This window comes from Trichomycterus rosablanca, chromosome 2 (assembly GCF_030014385.1).
Source record: "Trichomycterus rosablanca isolate fTriRos1 chromosome 2, fTriRos1.hap1, whole genome shotgun sequence".
Classification (NCBI taxonomy): Eukaryota; Metazoa; Chordata; class Actinopteri; order Siluriformes; family Trichomycteridae; genus Trichomycterus; species Trichomycterus rosablanca.
This window is the reverse complement of record NC_085989.1, coordinates 53,731,830-53,757,333: the sequence shown is the minus strand read 5'-3', so window position 1 is coordinate 53,757,333 and position 25,504 is coordinate 53,731,830. Positions and strand designations below refer to the sequence as shown.

The 25,504-nt window shown below is 43.4% G+C and overlaps 1 protein-coding gene across 1 annotated transcript in view; it reads right to left on the bottom strand.

Annotated features, from left to right (window-relative positions):
- The window catches only part of LOC134334913 (interferon-induced very large GTPase 1-like), a 55,268-nt gene that overhangs the window by 15,837 nt on the left and 13,927 nt on the right, over positions 1-25,504 (bottom strand). Inside the window, exons 2-3 of the mRNA XM_063017380.1 lie at positions 18,028-18,702; positions 5,624-5,671 (exon numbers count right to left, since the gene is read on the bottom strand). Of these exons, the coding sequence (XP_062873450.1) occupies positions 5,624-5,671; positions 18,028-18,702 (723 nt within the window). The remainder of the gene's footprint in view (positions 1-5,623; positions 5,672-18,027; positions 18,703-25,504) is intronic.

The following is a 25,504-nucleotide window of genomic DNA, read 5'->3' as shown; positions in this document are numbered from 1 at the left end:
ACAGTGGTGGTAGGTGGGGTCTGGAATTGTCAATCAGCCGTCCAAAAAGCTGACTTCATCTCAGCTTTTGCACTTTCTCACAGCCTTGACTTCCTGGCACTGACAGACGTGGATCACCACTGAGAACTCAGCAACACCAGCAGCCTTATCCTCTGCCTACACCTTCTCTCATACACCGAGAGGATCTGGTAGGGGTGGGGGTACAGGTCTGCTCCTGACCAAGAAATGGCAATTCACTACTGTGAATATTTCTCACCTTAATATTTCATCTTTTGAATTTCATGCTATTACTGTTACTTTTCCGATTGCTCTTCATATCATTGTCATTTACAGACCACCTGGCGCACTGGGAGACTTCATAGAAGAGCTAGATGTTCTTCTGAGTTTCTTCCCTTCAGATGGAACTCCTCTGACTCTTCTTGGTGACTTTAATCTCCCTACACTTCAGTCCTCCTGTCTTCTTCCTCTTCTTTCATCTTTCGACCTCCTCTTTAATCACAGTCCTCCTACACACAAAGGAGGCAATCTTCTGGACCTGGTCTTCAGCCGTCCAGCTTCTGTTCTGGACCTCACGGTCACCCCACTGCACCTCTCCGATCATCACTTTGTGTCCTTCTCTCTCTGTCTCCCAACTCTTCCTACCTCCAACCACACTTTCACCCTTACAACACGCCCCAATCTTCACTCTTTATCTCCCTCCCTGCTGATCTCCAACATCCTAACTTCACTACCTAACCCTGACATTCTTGCTACCCTTCCACTAAACTCTGCAACTAATACTCTACTCTCTTCTCTTTCAACATCCCTCGATCAGCTCTGTCCTCCTACCCTCAAACGAGGAAAACCTTCTCACCCTGCTCCTTGGCTTTCAGATGCATTGCGGAGCAACAGAAGAGAATTAAGGGCAGCTGAGAGAAAGTGGAGGAAATCTAAGCTCAGTGTTGATCTCTGCTCCTACCACGATCTGCTGTCCAGGTTCTCATCCGACGTGACTGCTGCAAAAACATCTTTTTACAAAGCCAAGCTTGAACAATCTGCTGCTGACCCACGTAAGCTTCATGCTATCTTTTCCTCTCTTCTGAACCCTCCTCCTCCTCCCCCTCCTCCCCCTTCTGCCTCTCTCACTGCTACTGACTTTTCAACATTCTTCCAGGACAAGATTGACAAAATCAATCAATCCTTCTCTCTGACTGACCCACTTTCAACTGACCCTCAACCCACCACCACACTCACCAGCTTCACCCCACTCACCATGGATGAGGTTACACAGCTCCTCTCATCCAGCAATCCCACCACATGCACACTCGACCCTATACCATCCACCATCCTCAAAGACATCTCACAGGACCTAATCCCCTTCATCACACCCATCATCAACAACTCCCTGACATCAGGTGTTGTCCCCACTGCTTTTAAGAAGGCTCAGGTCATTCCCCTTCTTAAGAAACCTACACTAGTCACTACAGACATCAACAACTACAGACCTGTCTCACTCCTCTCTTTTCTATCCAAAATTCTTGAACGTGCTGTCTATAACCAACTATCTGCCTTTCTCACTCAGAATGACCTCCATGATCCGTACCAGTCTGGCTTCAAGGCAGCACATTCTACAGAAACAGCACTTGTAGCTGTTACGGAGAAGCTTCATGCAGCCAAAGCAGCCAAACTGTCATCGGTCCTCATTCTTCTTGACCTCTCTGCAGCCTTCGACACAGTGAATCACAGCATTCTCCTGACCACTCTCTCCAACCTTGGAGTAACAGGTTCAGCATGGCAATGGATGGCCTCCTACCTGGAAGGGCGCTCCTACCAAGTGTCATGGAGGGATCCATATCTACCCCATGCACTCTCTCAACCGGTGTTCCTCAGGGCTCTGTACTTGGCCCACTTCTCTTCTCTATCTACACCCGCTCTCTGGGTAAGGTCATAGCCTCCCATGGCTTCTCCTACCACTCCTATGCAGATGACACTCAGCTCGTTCTGTCATTTCCTCCTTCAGACACGCAAGTCTCAGCTCGCATCGCAGCATGTCTGCGAGATGTCTCACAATGGATGTCGGCTCATCATCTAAAACTTAATCCCAGCAAGACAGAGATGTTGCTCATTCCTGGAGATCAGTCTCTAACCCAGGACCTAGTCATCTCTCTGGATGACTTCCAGATTAGACCATCTGATAAGGTAAGAAGTCTTGGTGTTGTCCTGGATAACCAGCTGACCTTCTCTCCTTATATAGCCAACATGACGAGATCGTGCCGGTTCCTCCTGTACAACATCAGGAAGATTCGACCATTTCTCTCCAGGGAAGCTACCCAGATTCTGGTGCAATCACTTGTAATCTCACGGTTGGACTACTGCAACTCACTCCTGGCAGGAGCTCCCATGTCCACTATTAAACCCTTACAGCTCATTCAAAATGCAGCTGCCCGTCTGGTCTTTAACCAACCTAAACACTGCCACATCACCCCACTGCTGCGTTCTCTTCACTGGCTTCCTGTAGCTGCACGCATTCAGTTTAAAACACTGACGCTCGCCTACAAAGCCAAAAATGGACCAGCCCCAAGCTACCTTCGGGGTCTAATCAAACCCCGCTCTGTACCACGCAACCTCCGAGCCTCTAGTCTCGCCCGACTTGAGCCTCCATCCAGGACTAAAGGAAGACAAGCATCAAGGCTCTTCTCTGTTCTAGCACCCAAGTGGTGGAACGAACTTCCTCTGTCTGTCCGAACATCTGAGTCTCTCGCTGTCTTTAAAAAACGATTAAAAACACACCTTTTTACTAAACACTTGGGCTGATTTGTACTTATTTACTAACACTTTATTCCAATCTTTTCCATTTAAAAAAAAAAAAAAAAAAAAAAAAGGCACTTTGGTTCTAACAGGTTTTAGCAGATTTGTGTTCTTTGACTGTTGTCTATCTAAACTTAAGGAATGAAATGTTCACTATGGAAGCACTTCTGTAAGTCGCTCTGGATAAGAGCGTCTGCTAAATGCTGAAAATGTAAATGTAAATGTAGATTTACTGTCTTCTGAAAATAACTCAACACACAGCCATTAATGTCTAAATAGCTGCAACATAAGTGAGTACACCCCACAGTGAACATGTCCAAATTGTGCCCAAAGTGTCAATATTTTGTGTGACCACCATTATTATCCAGCACTGCCTTAACCCTCCTGGGCATGGAATTCACCAGAGCTGCACAGGTTGCTACTGGAATCCTCTTCCACTCCTCCATGATGACATCACGGAGCTGGTGGATGTTAGACACCTTGAACTCCTCCACCTTCCACTTGAGGATGCGCCACAGGTGCTCAATTGGGTTTAGTCCATCACCTTTACCTTCAGCTTCCTCAGCAAGGCAGTTGTCATCTTGGAGGTTGTGTTTGGGGTCGTTATCCTGTTGGAAAACTGTTTTCGAAGGGAGGGGATCATGCTCTGTTTCAGAATGTCACAGTACATGTTGGAATTCATGTTTCCCTCAATGAACTGCAGCTCCCCAGTGCCAGCAACACTCATGCAGCCCAAGACCATGATGCTACCACCACCATGCTTGACTGTAGGCAAGATACAGTTGTCTTGGTACTTCTCACCAGGGCGCCGCCACACATGCTGGACACCATCTGAGCCAAACAAGTTTATCTTGGTCTCGTCAGACCACAGGGCATTCCAGTAATCCATGTTCTTGGACTGCTTGTCTTCAGCAAACTGTTTGCTGGCTTTCTTGTGCGTCAGCTTCCTTCTGGGATGACGACCATGCAGACCGAGTTGATGCAGTGTGCGGTGTATGGTCTGAGCACTGACAGGCTGACCTCCCACGTCTTCAACCTCTGCAGCAATGCTGGCAGCACTCATGTGTCTATTTTTTAAAGCCAACCTCTGGATATGACACCAAACACGTGGACTCAACTTCTTTGGTCGACCCTGGCGAAGCCTGTTCCGAGTTGAACCTGTCCTGGAAAACCACTGTATGACCTTGGCCACCATGCTGTAGCTCAGTTTCAGGGTGTTAGCAATCTTCTTATAGCCCAGGCCATCTTTGTGGAGAGCAACAATTCTATTTCTCACATCCTCAGAGAGTTCTTTGCCATGAGGTGCCATGTTGAATATCCAGTGGCCAGTATGAGAGAATTGTACCCAAAACACCAAATTTAACAGCCCTGCTCCCCATTCACACCTGGGACCTTGACACGACACCAGGGAGGGACAACGACACATTTGGGCACAATTTGGACATGTTCACTGTGGGGTGTACTCACTTATGTTGAACATAATATTCGCAAACTATTACACTATTTTTTGGACGAAACACCCGCTTAATGATCAGGATTACTGTTTATATTAATATGGACATTTCCATGTATAGTACACGACTTCAAATAGTGTTTAACCAAGTTTGTACTTTTACTTTTCAGTGGCGTATTAATATGGAATGATGTAAGGTGGTGACAGGTGCGCTTTTATCAGGGATTTAACAGCGGCTTTAAACGCAGCTCAGCCAATCAGATTTTAGGACCGGAACTATCTGTTTTTATTTTATACAACCCCATCAGCGTATAATATGCCAATATCAATAGGATTTTCGTTTGGTACACGTCCTGTTTGGTATAAATCCAAGGATCTGGAACAGATTAAGGACGTATACTGAGGTACCACTGTATAGTGTTGCTTATGAAATCCATGAAGTGCTACAGTGAAAATTAAAATTTATTTATTTTTATTTATTTTATTTATTATTATTTTATGTTTTAAAAAATAATAATAAAAAACACGCCGAGTTGAAGGTCTCTTTCAAATGAATTAAAAAGCTGAACTTTAAATATTCATGTAGCAAACAAAAAATGCCGTGAGCCGTCATCCTTACATCGCCTTTGGACTTTCGGAGCGTAGCGGAGCCTTGACCTGAACCTCTGTGCACAGTGTCTGCAAATCGGAGCTGTACGAAGTCCCTTTCATCTTTACGCAGGACTGTGAGCTGCCGTCTGTGAGGCGTGAGCGGTGTTTGTTTTTAACATTGTTCCTGGTGGAGAATATCTGCTCACATACATATGTGGATCCGAAGTTCCACTGTACTTATAATTTATTTTCCCAAGCCACGCGGAGCCGCAGTATAAGGATGAATGAGCCGCATGCGGCTCCGGAGCCGTGGGTTGCCGACACCTGCACTAGACTCAGACTCTCTTCTGATGCTCTTCTTTTACAGAGCTCTATAAGGTGCTTGCATGAGTAAGTAAAGTAAGTACTTATAACTAATGAACTACAAGTCTGAACAACATGAAACTTAGAAGAAATGAATGGATACAGCTGAGAAAATGAAGTAAAGAATTCACATTTTGTATATAAACATTTCTAGTGGTGCCAATAATTGTGGCATAAGTTACTTCTTATTTTTATTTATAACCTACATATATTTAGTCTTATTTAAATACCAAACACTTTAACTGTAAAGTAATCTAAATCTGCCATCATTATTGCAGTTCTGATAAATATGGAAGTCACATTTTTTAAAGCATTTGGTTAGTATTTCTATAATACATTATATATGATCTGGTTGTTATTAAACTTGTGTGTAGACATGTATGTATTATGTAAACATGCAAATACAAACTTTTCATTCTAAACACTTACCAGTAGTATGTTGTTCTCTGGTGAACCACTTTTTTACTGCAGTAAAACCTAGTCATAAAAAAGAAACAAAACATTCATTTGTATGTAGTTTGTTCATGATATAGCAAATTGTGTGGCTCAAAAATGAAGAAGCTGAATAATGAATAATTATTTCCCTACTCTAGCTTAAGTAAACAACAGTACAAGGATACAAATCTGCTGAAAACCTGTTTTTTTAACAAGATGCTATATAGGATGTTAGAAAGTTCTCAGCTTAAGTGCTTCGTAAAGAGGTGATGAAGGTTCTTAAATGTCTTTAAAAGACTGTTCTGGGTGAAGGAGCAAAAAGAGCAAGACTAGTGGCTTGGAGGTTGCATGGTACAGAGCGAATTTTATGAGCTCTCTAAGGTAGCTTCTCTAAAGTCTTAGGCCAATACTAGCTTTGTTTTAGCAAAGACTTGACGACAATCTATATTTATTTTTCAGTTTCTTTATAAAGATACAAACAGAAAATAGCAGAAATGTATACAGAAATTTTACATTCAGTATTCAGTCTGACCTCCCTTGGCACTAAGCATTGAGCACTTTTACATCAATTACATTGACTACATAATGAACATAATTCATAATAAGCCTTCAACAGTCTTGTGTTTTATTAAAAACGTACTTTAAAAAACCTGAGCTCTTTAAGAGAGACTGTCCTCAAGTTTTCTTATCTTCTGGTGTATTTTACAAAGCTTCTTGCAACACTTCGCATACTTTAGATTTAGATTGTCTTTTATTTATTTCTCTGTCCAGACAATCCCAAACTGCCTCTATAATCTCATATATCTGAATGTATATATTATTTTTTTGATATATTTAGAGTAAATTACTACACACGTGTGCAATATTTTTCACTTAGTTGTACTTCTTTCTGTTTTTTTTCCTGTCTTCATACTGCTGTAACAAGGTAATTTCCCTAAGGGGATTAATAATGTCTTATCTTATCTTATGATATTCACGTCTGGACTCTGTGGAGGCCAGTTAATGACTACCCGCCTTTCATCAGCTGTTAGTCTCCCCAAATATGATTTCACTGCATTAGAAGTGTACTTGGCATAATTATTTACAACCCCAATTCCAATGAAGTTGGGACGTTGTGTAAAACATATATAAAAACAGAATTTGATGATTAACATAATCTTTTTAACGCATATTCAATTGAATACACTACGAGGACAATATATTTAATGTTCAAATTGATAAACTTTATTGTTTTTTTTGCAAATATTCATTCAATATTTTGAATTTGATGCCTGCAACACGTTCCAAAGAAGTTGGGACAGGGGCAACAAAAGACTGGGAAAGTTGAGGAATGCTCAAAAAACACCTGTTTGGAACATTCCACAGTTGAACAGGTTAATTGGAAACAGGTAAATGTCATGATTGGGTATAAAGGGAGCATCCCCGAAAGGCTCAGTCGTTCACAAGCAAGGTTCACCACTTTGTGAACAACTGCGTGAGCAAATAGTCCAACAGTTTAAGAACAACGTTTCTCAACGTGCAATTGCAAGGAATTTAGGGATTTCATCATCTACAGTCCATAATATCATCAAAAGATTCAGAGAATCTGGAGAAATCTGTGCAAGTAAGCGGCAAGGCCAAAAACGAACATTGAATGCCAGTGACCTTTGACCTCTCAGGCGGCACTGCATTAAAAACCGACATCATTCTGTAACGGATATTACCACATGGGCTCAGGAGCACTGCAGAAAACCATTGTCAGTGAACACAGTTCGTCGCTCCATCTACAAGTGCAAGTTAAAACTCTACCATGCAAAGTGAAAGCCATATATCAACAACACCCAGAAACGCTGCCGGCTTCTCTGGGCCCGAGCTCATCTGAGATGGACCGACGCAAAGTGGAAAAGTGTTCTGTGGTCTGACGAGTCCACATTTCAAATTGTTTTTGGAAATCATGGACGTCGTGTCCTCCGGGCCAAAGAGGAAAAGGACTGTCCCGATTGTTATCAGTGCAAAGTTCAAAGGCCAGCATCTCTGATGGTATGGGGGTGTGTTAGTGCCCCTGGCAGGGGTAACTTGCACATCTGTGAAGGTACCATTAGTGCTGAAAGGTACATACAGGTTTTGGAGCAACATATGCTGCCATCCAAGCAACTTTGGATCCAATTATTTTTTCAGGGACGTCCCTGCTTATTTCAGCAAGACAATGCCAAGCCACCTTCTGCACGTGTTACAACAGCGTGGCTTCATAGTAAAAGAGTGCGGGTACTAGACTGGCCTGCCTGCAGTCCAGACCTGTATCCCATTGACAATGTGTGGCGCATTATGAAGCGCAAAATACGACAATGGAGACCCCGGACTGTTGAGCAACTGAAGTTGTACATCAAGCAAGAATGGGAAAGAATTCCACCTACAAAGCTTCAACAATTAGTGTCCTCAGTTCCCAAACGCTTACTGAGTGTTGTTAAAAGGAAAGGTGATGTAACACAGTGGTAAAAATGCCCCTGTCCCAACTTCTTTGGAACGTGCTGCAGGCATCAAATTCAAAATGAGTGAATATTTGCAAAAAAACAATAAAGTTTTTCCGTTTGAACATTAAATATCTTGTCTTTGTAGTGTATTCAGTTGAATATGTGTTGAAAAGGATTTGCAAATCGTCGTATTCTGTTTTTATTCATGTTTTACACAACGTCCCAACTTCATTGGAATTGGGGTTGTATGCTGAAAAATAAAACCATTCCCAGTCGGGCACTTTCCAGAAGGAATAGCATGATTAATTAAAAACTAATTAAAAATGCAGCCTCAAACCAGGACAGACCCTCCACCATGATATTCTTCCATCTCTATCCCACTTTTCTTCTCACATATTGTCAACGACTGAACCCAAAATTTTTAAATCTACATTTGTCACACCATAATACTTTTTTTTTTTTATCTTCATTCGTATTTGTGAGCTTTAACATATCTTAGTCTTTTCACCCAGTTCCCCTTTAGTAAAAAGTGGTCTCCTGGCTGCAAATCAACCAAAAAGGCCATTTCTGGTCTGTAGAAGGGTGTTAGAAATTCAGCATACAGGAGTCAGGAGACCGGGTCTTCATCCAAAGAGTCTTTATTAACACATACAGATGTATGGGCACAGCTTGGAAGACCAACATAAATCTAACCATTAATATTTTGGGAAGACTTTATATACACAAAAATAGAGGGGAGGAATTACAAGGATCAAAGGGAAAATGAGGAAGGGTGATCAGAGGGGGGTACTAGAAAGGTGTTGGTTTTGTAGTGGGTAAAGAATGAGGAAGGGTTATCTAAAGGGTTTTGGCTTTAAGAACAGGGAGTGGGGGTAATACAGGAAAGGATCAAACAGAAGGGCTCATTCAATATACAAAATGGTGTGAGGATTTTAGGGGCACATTAGAGATGGGAAGGAAGGAGCGAAAGGGAGCAGGTGAGAAGTTGAATTATTTTCTCTCAATTCCCTCTTTGATTCTCCCCAATGGAGAATCATAGAACTGTTTTAAATTCACAAAATTGAAAGAAAAAAAAAATAGACAATAAGAAGTTGAACACAGAAACAAAAATTAAGAGTTATAATGACACAAAAGAGGACAATGCCTATTTCTATAACATTATGCCAAAACTGTCCAAGAAGTCCATGCAGCCAAGAACTGGACTTGTTTATGGCTGTTACTTGGTCATGCAAGTGATGTAGGTCAATGATGACGTTGGATATGTCCTCAGAGGTATATATTACATCAGTGCAACTTTCAGGGCCTACTAATGAACAAGTTCCTCCTTTGGTGGATAGTAAGTCATCTAATGCAAAGCAGTTTTGTAAAATCATCATTCTGTGAGTTGCTAAAGCTAAGCTGATGTTGCTCAAAACGAAAGCAGTGTCGTTGATTAGTTGATCCATCTGTCTTGAAAGAGTATGGACTTGATCTAAAGATTGCATGACACCATAGGATGGAATAAGGGCTCCCAATATGCGAGACCACAGAGTTTGTTGACAGGTTAAACCAGGAATACAAGTGTTGCTCTGGTCAGTACTGCTAGCTGTAATTTTGGATTTTGTATGTTTACTTCTCATGGATGGAAACAAGTATGCAAGAGTGCATTGACCATTAAATCTTGAGGGCAGTTCAGACCATGCAGTGGTTCCACACAGCCAGTATGTCCCTGCTGGTGGGGGCAGGCGACATAGCCAGAGAGCACCTTCCTGTACACAGTCTTCATCATCAACAGGATTCTTGAGAGTGAATTGAGAAGGAAGTTTTGACGATGACCCAGGTGAATGTCTGTATGCATTACCCTCACTTCCTCGTACATATATCTGGGCACATGACTGCTTGGGTATCTCACCTAAAGGAGATGATTCACCACTGTTTTTAATACACCTAGGAAAATAATTGGCGGTGATGAGTTCAGAGATGTTAGTCTTCAGAAGCGAGGATGTGTTGCATGTCTTCTCACCAGGAACACAACAATCATTAATCAATGGAATGCTGACATTATGACGTAGAAATTTTGACGGGCTCACTTGTATGAGCTTATAGGATGGAACAATTAGAAATCAGATGTGCTGACCATGAAATTCCCCCAGTTGTACTCAAAGGTTGGGGAACACACACTTTACTGGTTCTCAAAAAGTTGATTCCATGTGAGTGAAAAGAGATGAGAAAAAAATGTTCTCTCTTAAGTTATCCAAGGAAATGGTTGGAATATGTCATCCCTCTGGCTTATTTTTATTGTGGAGTTTACATATAGTTGGTGATAGTGGACATGATTACCACATCTACATCTATAAGAGCCTAAATTTTCATATTTTGTCTTGTTGAAGAATAAAGCTCCATTAGATTTTAAAGCAAAGGGGAGGGTTGTTTGCTGTTTTGGCTGTAGAATGTCTGTTTTCGTTTTAAAATTCGCCATTAGCACGCTGGTTCCTGCCGTGTCTGAGTTTTTCTCTGTGCAGAAATGCCAGGAACACGTGATGTCTTCAGGTAAGATGTTTCCATTATCTACAGTGGTGCTTGAAAGTTTGTAAACCCTTTAGAATTTTCTATATTTCTGCATAAATATGACCTAAAACATCATCAGATTTTCACACAAGTCCTAAAAGTAGATAAAGAGAACCCAGTTAAACAAATGAGACAAAAATATTATACTTGGTCATTTATTTATTGAGGAAAATGATCCAATATTACATATTTGTGAGTGGCAAAAGTATGTGAACCTTTGCTTTCAGTATCTGGTGTGACCCCCCCTTTGCAGCAATAACTGCAACTAAACGTTTCCGGTAACTGTTGATCAGTCCTGCATACCGGCTTGGAGGAATTTTAGCCCATTCCTCCGTACAGAACAGCTTCAACTCTGGGATGTTGGTGGGTTTCCTCACATTAACTGCTCTCTTCAGGTCCTTCCACAACATTTCAATTGGATTAAGGTCAGGACTTTGACTTGGCCATTCCAAAACATGAACTTTATTCTTCTTTAACCATTCTTTGTAGAACGACTTGTGTGCTTAGGGTCGTTGTCTTGCTGCATGACCCACCTTCTCTTGAGATTCAGTTCATGGACAGATGTCCCGACATTTTCCTTAAGAATTCTCTGATATAATTCAGAATTCATTGTTCCATCAATGATGGCAAGCCGTCCTGGCCCAGATGCAGCAAAACAGGCCCAAACCATGATACTACCACCACCATGTTTCACAGATGGGATAATATTCTTATGCTGGAATGCAGTGTTTTCCTTTCTCCAGACATAACGCTTTTCATTTAAACCAAAAAGTTCTATTTTGGTCTCATCCGTCCACAAAACATTCTTCCAGTAGCCTTCTGGCTTGTCCACGTGATCTGTAGCAAACTGCAGATGAGCAGCAATGTTCTTTTTGGAGAGCAATGGCTTTCTCCTTGCAACCCTGCCATGCACACCATTGTTGTTCAGTGTTCTCCTGATGGTGGACTCATGAACATTAACATTAGCCAATGTGAGAGAGGCCTTCAGTTGCTTAGAAGTTACCCTGGGGTCCTTCGTGACCTCACAGACTATTAGATAGATAGATAGGTAGGTAGTTAGGTAGGTAGGTAGGTGGGTAGGTAGGTAGGTAGGTAGGTAGGTAGGTAGGTAGGTAGGTAGGTAGATAGATTACACGCCTTGCTCTTGGAGTGATCTTTGTTGGTCGACCACTCCTGGGGAGGGTAACAATGTTCTTGAATTTCCTCCACTTGTACACAATCTGTCTGACTGTGGATTGGTGGAGTCCAAACTCTTTAGAGATGGTTTTGTACCCTTTTCCAGCCTGATGAGCATCAACAACTCTTTTTCTGAGGTCCTCAGAAATCTCCTTTGTTCGTGCCATGATACACTACCACAAACATGTGTTGTGAAGAGCAGACTTTGATAGATCCCTGATCTTTAAATAAAACAGGGTGCCCACTCACACCTGATTGTCATTCCACTGATTGAAAACACCTGACTCTAATTTCACCTTCAAAATAACTGCTAATCCTAGAGGTTCACATACTTTTGCCACTCACAAATATGTAATATTGGATCATTTTCCTCAATAAATAAATGACCAAGTATAATATTTTTGTCTCATTTGTTCAACTGGGTTCTCTTTATCTACAACCCCAATTCCAATGAAGTTGGGACGTTGTGTAAAACATAAATAAAAACAGAATCGATGATTTGCAAATCCTTTTCAACCCATATTCAACTGAATACACTACAAAGAAAATGTTCAAACGAATGTTCAAACGTTCAAACAATGTTAATGTTCAAACGAATAAACTTTATTGTTTTTTTGCAAATATTCACTCATTTTGAATTTGATGCCTGCAACATGTTCCAAAGAAGTTGGGACGGGGGCATTTTTACCACTGTGTTACATCACCTTTCCTTTTAACAACACTCAATAAGCGTTTGGGAACTGAGGACACTAATTGTTGAAGCTTTGTAGGTGGAATTCTTTCCCATTCTTGCTTGATGTACAACTTCAGTTGCTCAACAGTCCGGGGTCTCCGTTGTCGTATTTTGCGCTTCATAATGCGCCACACATTTTCAATGGGAGACAGGTCTGGACTGCAGGCAGGCCAGTCTAGTACCCGCACTCTTTTACTACGAAGCCACGCTGTTGTAACACATGCAGAAGGTGGCTTGGCATTATCTTGCTAAAATAAGCAGGGACGTCCCTGAAAGAGACGTTGCCATGGGCACTAACACACCCCCATACCATCAGAGATGCTGGCTTTTGAACTTAGTGCTGATAACAATCCGGACAGTCCTTTTCCTCTTTGGCCCGGAGGACACGACGTCCTGATTTCCAAAAACAATTTGAAATGTGGACTCGTCAGACCACAGGACACTTTTCCACTTTGCGTCAGTCCATCTTAGATGAGCTCGGGCCCAGAGAAGCCGGCGGTGTTTCTGGGTGTTGTTGATATATGGCTTTTGCTTTTCATGGTAGAGTTTTAACTTGCACTTGTAGATGGAGCGACGAACTGTGTTCACTGACAATAAAAAAAACAATAAAATTTATCCGTTTGAACATTAAATATCTTGTCTTTGTAGTGTATCCAATTAAAAAGGATTTGCAAATCATCGTATTCTGTTTTTTTTTATGTTTTACACAACGTCCCAACTTCATTGGAATTAGGGTTATACTTTTAGGACTTGTGTGAAAATCTGATGATATTTTAGGTCATATTTATGCAGAAATATAGAAAATTCTAAAGGGTTCACAAACTTTCAAGCACCACTGTATACAGTTCAGGGAGCTTGGACTGTTTGCTGTCACATGATGATTCGTCACACTTCCGTTGCTCATCTGTGTACAGTCCCATGCGTTGACACCACAGCTCATTGCTACGATCAGACACAGTGTTTGAATAGGTGAGGTGGGCATGTTGTTTCAGTGGGTTTCCACAATGGCAGTCAATTAGACAGGTCGTCATGCACACTCAGTTCTCTCACCATCTAACTTCAGGGTGGCTCTGTGGAATACATAAAGACACATGCAGTGAACTGTTCATCGTTGAATGCCATCAATCAATTTAATTCATGACTTAAATTTGAATCAATTAATTAATTTGCTTGTTATGTAAGGTTACTTGCTGCTCCTCCCTATCCTAAATGGTGAAAAGGACCTGGAGGAGCCACTGTTTTATTGGCAGGAGTTTGCATCTGTGGGACAGCATTGACTTGTTTGCAAGCAACACAATTTTTAACAACTGTTTTAGCTTGTTCCCTAAATGTAGGATTCCACCAGGAATGTGAACATTGATTAACAATCTTTGCCACCCCAGTGTGGCTTAAAGAATGTATTTGTGTAGCTAGGTAAAGAAGTAATGATTCGGCTGCAACAAGCTTTCCCCCTTTGGTCCAGACACCATCTGGAGCAACCTTTGCACCTGAATCCAGCCATGTCCACAGTTCCCAGCTTGGAGAATCAGACTATTACTTAAGGATGGAAGTTATGTCATTAATGCTACACTCGGTGTTAGTAAGTGATGCAATGCTTGCTGGTGGTAAAAAGAATTGTCCTTTTAACCACTTCATCAGCAAGTCAGTTGCCTTGTGCTTCAAATGAAATGCCCCCAGTGTGTGCTTTGACTTTTACAATAGCTAAAATCTATGGGTAAGTGAACTGCCTCCAAAAGATTCTGTACCAAATCAGCATTTTTAACAGGGGTACCTGCAGCCGTCAAGAAACCTCTATGTTTCCACAGGTGCCCAAAATCATGAGCCACCCCAAATGCATAACGAAAATTTGTATAAACTGTAGCCCTCCTGCCTGATGCGAGTTTACATGCTTCAGTTAGGGTCACTAACTCAGCCTTGGCTACAAGAAAGGAAAAATTTTGTTCCCTGATTTGAACATCAACAAAAACATGGTTCTCAAAAACTTGATAGCACACAAATAGGCTGAAGCGGCTGGGCAAATTAGTTAAAAGCTGTAGCAGAAGGAAATGTTGAGACCTCTGTGCATCCTTGCACTGCCTTAATTATCATAGCTAATTGGTCCTGTGATATTTCCTGTGGAATGTCCTCCTGACTATCATTCACATTTGATTGTTTTCTGCGATTATCTGCCTGTTTTTTATGACAATCTTTTGCATAATGACCGACTTTATGACAGTAATGACACTCCTTTTTTTGACTATAGGACATCTTACTGAAACCCATGTTAGATCTGTTTGCAGTAAGGGCATGTATTGATGCTGTAACATGGTTTGGTTCTAGATCCAAGTCGAAGCGGTCAAGTTTGTTTTTAAGATCGCCCCACAGTGGTTTGATCAATGTTATCGCTGCTGCATTGATCAATCCCACAATGACCAGAAAAATCCTTTCAAATCGCTCACAAAACTCTGGCCTCTGTCACCCAAACCATCCAACACATTGTTAGCAAGCTGTCTGCTATCTGTTATATTTAATATTTGGCTTGCAATGGCTACAGCATCATTTGGATGTAATGAGTAAAGAGGTTTTTTTCCCATAAATTCAATGAAATCAAATGCCATTTCCCTTGGATGTTTAAATTCTTTGGATATTTTGTCTAGTGTGGCTGCATCCAAAAGGACATGGCTGACCTCTAGTCGAGTTTCCCTGATTTCACCTCCTCTATTCTGTACTTCTGATGGTACAATTCTTGCAGGTTGCATCTGAATGCGCCTAGAAAAAGGTGCTTTACCACTAGTATGGTCAGAATCCTCATCAGACAAAAAGGATGCCGATCTATCAGAGTGGTCAATTTCATTACTCAAGGAAATCACAGCTAATTCTGGATATAGCCTATTTGATGTTGGAGGATTTTCATCCTCTGTGTAGCATGGCTGACCTGGCAAGGGGGCTATAGGTGGGGGAGGCACTGACATTTCGGCTAGGATATGCATTAGCATGCTGCTGCTCAATATCTGTCAGTGAACGCTGAACTTTTTCACATGCTGTTTTTACACTCATTGGTTAGTTCTGCAATCTTTTCATCAGCGTCTTTTAATATGTCATCCAAAGATTTCAAATAGTATTCCCAGTATTGCTTATTAACAAAAAGACATTCCTTCACTGAGTCATGCATGAGGCCATAGCCTAAAGCTGTTTTACACTCAGCAGGAGTCCATAACTTATCTACAGAGAAACCTTTGGATAAAAAGTACTGACTTCTCTTTTGTCCATTAATGTGGTTCTCCACTATGTTATTAATTCACTTTTCAAAATATGAAACAGTCCACTCAGGCATTTCAGTCCCTCCCTTAACTAACATGCTACTTTTACAGTTAAAAGGTTTTCAGGAGTTTTTACCAAGATTCTGGGTATTTTGGCATTTACTAGACATGGTGAGGAAGCAGAAAAAAACAAACAAAAAAAACAAAACAAAATGTTCCCTACTGACTGAGATTGCAGCAGAACAAAGGCACTACAGCAGTAACAAAGAACTTTTTAAAGAAGGTGATAGTTACAAACACTCTAACAGTAACCACCAGAATTCAGCAACAAACAGATTACTTTCAGATGCAGTAACAATCAAACTTCCCTTCTTTCAGAGAAAAAATATCCTTTACAAAGAGGAAAACCTTTACTGGCCCCTTTTTGTCTTATTCAGCCACAATTTATCCTAGGTTCGAAATGGCGTTTACTCACCAGGTAGGTTTTAGTTTGCCATCCGGGTCACGGCACCAAGTTGTTGGAGATTCAGCATACAGGAGTCAGGAGACCGGGTCTTCCTCCGAAGAGTCGTTATTAACACATACAGATGTATGGGCACAGCTTGGAAGACCAACATAAATCTAACTAGGCATATTTTGGGGAGACTTTATATACACAAAAATAGAGGGGAGGAATTACAAGGATCAAAGGAAAAATGAGGAAGGGTGATCAGAGGGGGGTACTAGAAAGGTGTTGGTTTTGTAGTGGGTAAAGAATGAGGAAGGGTTATCTAAAGGGTTTTGGCTTTAAGAACAAATGATGACACAATTAGGTGTGGGTAGGATACAGGGAGTGGGGGTAATACAGGAAAGGATCAAACAGAAGGGCTCATTCAATATACAAAATGGTGTGAGGAGACAGAATTGTAGGGGCACATTAGAGACAGGAAGGAAGGAGCAAAAGGGATCAGGTGAGAGGTTGAATTATTTTCTCTCAAGGGTCAACTTTAAATTTCAATGAAGATGACAGATGCTGAGCCAGGTCCTTGTTGGACTTTTTCTGGTCTCTAAAATAAAACACTCAGAGGTGTTTTTTTCACCTTCCAGTCCTTGACCTCTTCTGATTCTTTAAATTTATTTATAACAGTTGAAATATCATATCTTGAGTATTTAGTTTGTTTGTGAGAGGCATTGTTGATGCAAAATTAATTAATTATGTTATGTCTGTCAAATTATGTGAATCTTGATATTTTAAATGAAATTATGTGATTAAAGTTGGTGTTATACATATTAGTAAGCTTCCAATCTAATAAACTCATACTACATGTGTATGTAACTCTTAAGCATTCTTGCCTGGCACCAGCTGGCTTGCTGGTGTAATAAACCTTTTTCATAGAAGTCAATTTGACATGAAGTAGTAAATCCAGGGAGCAATAACATTATTAGGGCTTCTGCAATTACTCAAGTGTAAGGGGAAGTCACACTAAATACTAAATATTTTAGCCGGTACACACTCTGCTTTTTTTTTAGATTTTTCTGTTTGTTTGTTCATTTAATTGCATTTTGTGATATTGAGTGATGAGTGATTAAGGTCAATCTTAGTTTCTTTTTTAGCTCTGTCATGGCATTTAAAACTATGTTCCATCAGTGTTCCTAATGGGACTTTTTAATGCATGGGGAACTGAGGACTCTAATTGTTGCAGTTTTGTGAGCAAAATTAAGTCCCACATTTCAAATTCTTTTGGAAAGCCTTTCCAAAAAAAAAAGAAGTCTTTTAAAAGAGGGTGGTGGTGCCACGATATTAATTCCAATCTACTTTAAATCTAATTATAATTCATTCAAATAACTCTTTAAAGTAGGATAGAGCTTTCTGCTAAGTCTGGTTCCTCTCAAGGTTTTATTTTTTTGGCATTGTTGCTCTCGGCGTGCACAACAGGATTTTTGTTGAGGATTCTGTGCAGTTGCTTTGAGCCAATGATATGCCGCTATATAAATCGGAGTTAATTTGACCAAGGTCTCCAAATACTTTGGCCATATAGTTTACATGAAGGCAAACAACCTCACAATGGGGACAAGAGACAAGAGAGCTAGACAATACAAATAACTTCAGATAAAATATCAGTGTTTGTGAAGCTGAGCAACCACTTCCACCATAATAAACATGTCAACATTCACATTACATTTTTTTCATTTTAAAGTTTCATTTTAAAATGTGACTTATTTATTATCAATGGCAAAGGGTGCAGATATATGTAAGTTCAGCTCAGCACTTACCTCTTACAAAACTCCCTACTCTGTTGAACAGGTTTTTACTTTTTTCTTCAGGACAATCTGCACTTTTCCTCTCTTCATCTTTTTCATGTTTGTCATAATGTTGCAAAGAATCCTCTGCATCTTTAAATATGTCAAAGGTGAGACTTCCATTCACTTTCAACACATTGTCAATCTCCCCAAACAGCTGACAAACTGAAGTCTTGTCATGTTTATCTCTGTGTTTAAATCTGTGAAACCTTCCATCACATTCATCCAGAAACTTGTTAAAACTTGCAGATTTTTTCTCTTCAGCCTCCCAGTCAGTACTGATTAATATAGAATAGTTTAGAGCTCGTTCACTGAAGCAGCTGAGTATGACTTTTAGTTGGTTCGTGTCCTCCTCTGTAAAACTCTGAGGTTGCACCACGAGTAAGAAAGCATGAGGACCAGGAGCAGTAAGTGAAACACACTCTTTTAGTCTCTCAGTCGTCTGAGTGAGTTCTGGATTGTACAGATGAGGAGCATTGATGATGGTGATGTGTCTTTCCTCCACCCATCCACTGGCTCTCTCAATGTGCTGATCTACTGAATGTGGAGGAACTTCAGTCTCAAATGCAGCTCTACCCAGAATGAAGTTCCCCACACTGCTGGTCTCTGAGTGACTCTTTCCTAACACAATTATCCTCAGTTCAGACACTGTAAATAAAAGAAAATATAAATAATTTTAATTAGCATTTTAATTACTGCTGTTTACAGATTTAACAGGAATATGATGCTTGATTATAATACACATGTACAAATTAATGAGTTTTATAATTTAAAAATTATATCTGACTTACATTGAATTTTATAAAGTATTAACACTTTGATGTTTGTAACATGACAGTACCCCAGTCCTCCACATTGAAAACCTGTGGGGTGAAATTAAGTGGAGAGTGGACATAAGAGGATCTGGGACCCTGGACAATCTGGAGAAATTTTGTGAAGAGGAATTGACTCAAACGTTCTGCTTTTAAGGTGGTATAGAAGGAGACTTAGTGCTGTTTTGTTGGCAAATGTAGATTGTACTGAATGAAAAGGTGCCAATATTTTTTTCACAGAATAAATTACAACTCCAAATCAGAAAAACTTGGAACACTATGGAAAATGCTAATAACACAGATGACACAGTTTCTTACATTTGCTTTGACTTTTATTTGATGTCAGACCGTTTGAACCTGAGACATTTCATGTTTTATCTACTCAGCTTCATTTATTTTTAATAATAAACATCCATTCCTGCATTTCAGCCCTGCAACACATTCCAAAAAAAGCTGGGACGGAGGCAAAGCTGGGACGGATTTAGGGCTAGTAATAAGGTGAAAACTAAATAATGGTGTGATGTGAACAGGTGATTGTGATCATGGTTTGGTAGAAAAGCAGCATCCAGGAAAGTCTGAGAGTCTCCAGTTTGTCCACAAACGTGTGAGAAAAGGATTGAAATGTTAAAAAATGAACCTCAAAGAGATTGGAAGGGTGTTGCATGTTCTCCCTCTACAGTGCAAAATATCATTAAACCATTCAAGGAATCAGGAGGAGTTTCAGTGTGTAAAGGTCGAGGACACAAGCTTAATCTGAATGCTCGTGATCTTCCATCCCTCAGACGTCATCAAGAACCTCCACTCAACACTAGCTGGGTGAGGGATTAGTTTATCAAACCTTTATCAAGCTCTACAATACAGAGGTACTGCACTAATGATACTTAACACTTTACTGTGTAAAAAAGAAGCCTTATGTTAACCATGTCCAGAGGTGGCGTCGACTTCTCTGTGCTCGGTTACATCTAGGATGGACCATCACACAGTGAAAACGTGTATTGTGGTCAAATTATTAGGTATTTTTTGGAAAAAATGGACGTGCGCTCCGGACCAAAGATGGGGGTGTGTCAGTACCAGGGTCTGTCATGGTATAGGGGTGTGTCAGTACCAGGGTCTGTCATGGTATAGGGGTGTGTCAATACCAGGGTCTGTCATGGTATGGGGGTGTGTCAGTACCAGGATCTGTCATGGTATAGGGGTGTGTCAGTACCAGGGTCTGTCATGGTATGGGGGTGTGTCAGTACCAGGATCTGTCATGGTATAGGTGTGTGTCAATACCAGGGTATATCATGGTATGGGGGGGTGTCAGTACCAGGATCTGTCATGGTATAGGGGTGTGTCAGTACCAGGGTGTATAATGGTATGGGGGGGTGTCAGTACCAGGGTCTATCATGGTATGGGGGTGTGTCAGTACCAGGGTCTGTCATGGTATGGGGGTGTGTCAGTACCAGGGTCTGTCATGGTATGGGGGCGTGTCAGTAACACGGTGTGTCACGGTATGGGGGGGTGTCAGTACCAGGGTGTGTCATGGTATGGGGTGTGTCAGTACCAGGGTCTGTCATGGTATGGGGGTGTGTCAGTACCAGATTCTGTCATGGTAAAGGGGTGTGTCAGTACCAGGGTCTTTCATGGTATAGGGGTGTGTCAGTACAAGGGTCTGTCATGGTATGGGGGTGTGTCAGTACCAGATTCTGTCATGTTATAGGGGTGTGTCAGTACCAGGCTCTGTCGTGGTATGGGGGTGTGTCATTACAAGGGTGTATCATGGTATGGGGGTGTGTCATTACCAGGGTGTGTCATGGTATGGGGTGTGTCAGTACCAGGGTCTGTCATGGTATGGGTGTGTGTCAGTATAAGGATCTGTCATGGTATAGGGGTGTGTCAGTACCAGGGTCTGTCATGGTATAGGGGTGTGTCAGTACAAGGGTCTGTCATGGTATGGGGGTGTGTCAGTATCAGGATCTGTCATGGAATAGGGGTGTGTCAGTACCAGGGTCTGTCATGGTATGGAGGTGTGTCAGTACCAGATTCTGTCATGTTATAGGGGTGTGTCAGTACCAGGCTCTGTCATGGTATGGAGGTGTGTCAGTACCAGGGTCTGTCATGGTATGGGGGTGTGTCAGTACCAGGGTCTGTCGTGGTATGGGGGTGTGTCATTACCAGGGTGTATCATGGTATGGGGGTGTGTCAGTACCAGGGTCTGTCGTGGTATGGGGGTGTGTCATTACCAGGGTGTGTCATGGTATGGGGTGTGTCAGTACCAGGGTCTGTCATGGTATGGGGGTGGGTCAGTACCAGGGTCTTTCATGGTATGGGGGTGTGTCAGTACCAGGGTCTGTCATGGTATGGGGGTGTGTCAGTACCAGGGTCTGTCGTGGTATGGGGGTGTGTCAGTATCAGGGTCTGTCATGGTATGGGGGTGTGTCAGTACCAGGATCTGTCATGGTATGGGGGTGTGTCAGTACCAGGGTCTGTCATGGTATGGGGGTGTGTCAGTACCAGGGTCTGTCATGGTATGGGGGTGGGTCAGTATCAGGATCTGTTATGGTATGGGGGTGTGTCAGTACCAGGGTCTGTCATGGTATGGGGGTGTGTCAGTACCAGGGTCTGTCATGGTATGGGGGTGTGTCAGTATCAGGATCTGTCATGGTATGGGGGTGTGTCAGTATCAGGATCTGTCATGGTATGGGGGTGTGTCAGTACCAGGGTGTGTCGTGGTATGGGGGAGGGTCAGTATCAGGATCTGTCATGGTATGGGGGTGTGTCAGTACCAGGGTCTATCATGGTATGGGGTGTGTCAGTACCAGGGTCTGTCGTGGTATGGGGGTGTGTCAGTACCAGGGTCTATCATGGTATGGGGGTGTGTCAGTACCAGGGTCTATCATGGTATGGGGGTGTGTCAGTACCAGGGTGTATCATGGTATGGGGGTGTGTCAGTACCAGGGTCTGTCGTGGTATGGGGGTGTGTCAGTACCAGGGTGTATTATGGTATGGGGCTGTGTCAGTACCAGGGTCTGTCATGGTATGGGGGTGTGTCAGTACCAGGTTCTGTCATGGTATGGGTGTGTGTCAGTACCAGGGTCTGTCATGGTATGGGGTGTGTCAGTACCAGGGTCTGCCATGGTATGGGGGTGTGTCAGTACCAGCGTCTGTCATGGTATGGGGGTGTGTCAGTATCAGGATCTGTCTTGGTATGGTGTGTCAGTATCAGGATCTGTCTTGGTATGGGGGTGTGTCAGTATCAGGATCTGTCATGGTATGGGGGTGGGTCAGTATCAGGATCTGTCATGGTATGGGGGTGTGTCAGTACCAGGGTCTATCATGGTATGAGGGTGTGTCAGTACCAGGGTCTGTCGTGGTATGGGGGTGTGTCAGTACCAGGGTCTATCATGGTATAGGGGTGTGTCAGTACCAGGGTCTGTCATGGTATGGAGGTGTGTCAGTACCAGGGTCTGTCGTGGTATGGGGGTGTGTCAGTACCAGGGTCTGTCATGGTATGGGGGTGTGTCAGTACCAGGGTCTGTCATGGTATGGGGGTGTGTCAGTATCAGGATCTGTCATGGTATGGGGGTGTGTCAGTATCAGGGTCTGTCATGGTATGGGGGTGTGTCAGTACCAGCGTCTGTCATGGTATGGGGGTGTGTCAGTATCAGGATCTGTCTTGGTATGGGGGTGTGTCAGTATCAGGATCTGTCATGGTATTGGGGTGTGTCAGTACCAGGTTGTGTCATGATATGGGGGTGGGTCAGTATCAGGATCTGTCATGGTATGGGGGTGTGTCAGTACCAGGGTCTATCATGGTATGAGGGTGTGTCAGTACCAGGGTCTGTCGTGGTATGAGGGTGTGTCAGTACCAGGGTCTGTCGTGGTATGGGGGTGTGTCAGTACCAGGGTCTATCATGGTATAGGGGTGTGTCAGTACCAGGGTCTGTCATGGTATGGAGGTGTGTCAGTACCAGGGTCTGTCGTGGTATGGGGGTGTGTCAGTACCAGGGTCTGTCGTGGTATGGGGGTGTGTCAGTACCAGGGTCTGTCATGGTATGGGGGTGTGTCAGTATCAGGATCTGTCATGGTATGGGGGTGTGTCAGTATCAGGGTCTGTCATGGTATGGGGGTGTGTCAGTACCAGGGTCTGTCATGGTATGGGGGTGTGTCAGTACCAGGGTCTGTCATGGTATGGGGTGTGTCAGTACCAGGGTCTGTCGTGGTATGGGGGTGTGTCAGTACAAGGGTCTATCATGGTATAGGGGTGTGTCAGTACCAGGGTCTGTCATGGTATGGAGGTGTGTCAGTACCAGGGTCTGTCGTGGTATTGGGGTGTGTCAGTACCAGGGTCTGTCATGGTATGGGGGTGGGTCAGTATCAGGATCTGTTATGGTATGGGGGTGTGTCAGTACCAGGGTCTGTCATGGTATGGGGGTGTGTCAGTATCAGGATCTGTCATGGTATGGGGGTGTGTCAGTATCAGGATCTGTCATGGTATGGGGGTGTGTCAGTACCAGGGTGTGTCGTGGTATGGGGGTGGGTCAGTATCAGGATCTGTCATGGTATGGGGGTGTGTCAGTACCAGGGTGTGTCATTGTATGGGCTGTGTCAGTACCAGGGTCTATCATGGTATGGGGTGTGTCAGTACCAGGGTCTGTCGTGGTATGGTGGTGTGTCAGTACCAGGGTCTATCATGGTATGGGGTGTGTCAGTACCAGGGTCTATCATGGTATGGGGGTGTGTCAGTACCAGGGTGTATCATGGTATGGGGGTGTGTCAGTACCAGGGTGTATTATGGTATGGGGCTGTGTCAGTACCAGGGTCTATCATGGTATGGGGGTGTGTCAGTACCAGGGTCTGTCATGGTATGGGGTGTGTCAGTACCAGGGTCTGCCATGGTATGGGGGTGTGTCAGTACCAGCGTCTGTCATGGTATGGGGGTGTGTCAGTATCAGGGTCTGTCATGGTATGGGGGTGTGTCAGTACCAGGGTGTGTCGTGGTATGGGGGTGGGTCAGTATCAGGATCTGTCATGGTATGGGGGTGTGTCAGTACCAGGGTCTATCATGGTATGGGGTGTCAGTACCAGGATCTGTCATGGTATGTGGGTGGGTCAGTACCAGGGTCTGTCATGGTATGGGGGTGTGTCAGTACCAGGATCTGTTATGGTATGGGGGTGTGTCAGTACCAGGGTCTGTCATGGTATGGGGGTGTGTCAGTTTCAGGGTCTGTCATGGTATGGGGGTGTGTCAGTACCAGGGTCTGTCATGGTATGGGGTGTGTCAGTACCAGGGTCTGTCATGGTATGGGGGTGTGTCAGTACCAGGGTCTGTCATGGTATGGGGTGTGTCAGTACCAGGGTCTGCCATGGTATGGGGGTGTGTCAGTACCAGCGTCTGTCATGGTATGGGGGTGTGTCAGTATCAGGATCTGTCATGGTATGGGGGTGTGTCAGTACCAGGGTGTGTCATGGTATGGGGCTGTGTCAGTACCAGGGTCTGTCATGGTATGGGGGTGTGTCAGTACCAGGGTCTGTCATGGTATGGGGTGTGTCAGTACCAGGGTCTATCATGGTATGGGGTGTCAGTACCAGGATCTGTCATGGTATGGGGGTGGGTCAGTATCAGGGTCTGTCATGGTATGGGGGTGTGTCAGTACCAGGGTGTGTCGTGGTATGGGGGTGGGTCAGTATCAGGATCTGTCATGGTATGGGGGTGTGTCAGTACCAGGGTGTGTCATTGTATGGGCTGTGTCAGTACCAGGGTCTATCATGGTATGGGGTGTGTCAGTACCAGGGTGTATCATGGTATGGGGGTGTGTCAGTACCAGGGTCTGTCGTGGTATGGGGGTGTGTCAGTACCAGGGTGTATTATGGTATGGGGCTGTGTCAGTACCAGGGTCTGTCATAGTATGGGGGTGTGTCAGTACCAGGGTCTGTCATGGTATGGGGTGTGTCAGTACCAGGGTCTGCCATGGTATGGGGGTGTGTCAGTACCAGCGTCTGTCATGGTATGGGGGTGTGTCAGTATCAGGGTCTGTCATGGTATGGGGGTGTGTCAGTACCAGGGTGTGTCGTGGTATGGGGGTGGGTCAGTATCAGGATCTGTCATGGTATGGGGGTGTGTCAGTACCAGGGTCTATCATGGTATGGGGTGTCAGTACCAGGATCTGTCATGGTATGGAGGTGTGTCAGTACCAGGGTCTGTCGTGGTATGGGGGTGTGTCAGTACCAGGGTCTGTCATGGTATGGGGGTGTGTCAGTACCAGGGTCTGTCATGGTATGGGGGTGTGTCAGTATCAGGATCTGTCATGGTATGGGGGTGTGTCAGTATCAGGGTCTGTCATGGTATGGGGGTGTGTCAGTACCAGCGTCTGTCATGGTATGGGGGTGTGTCAGTATCAGGATCTGTCTTGGTATGGGGGTGTGTCAGTATCAGGATCTGTCATGGTATTGGGGTGTGTCAGTACCAGGTTGTGTCATGATATGGGGGTGGGTCAGTATCAGGATCTGTCATGGTATGGGGGTGTGTCAGTACCAGGGTCTATCATGGTATGAGGGTGTGTCAGTACCAGGGTCTGTCGTGGTATGAGGGTGTGTCAGTACCAGGGTCTGTCGTGGTATGGGGGTGTGTCAGTACCAGGGTCTATCATGGTATA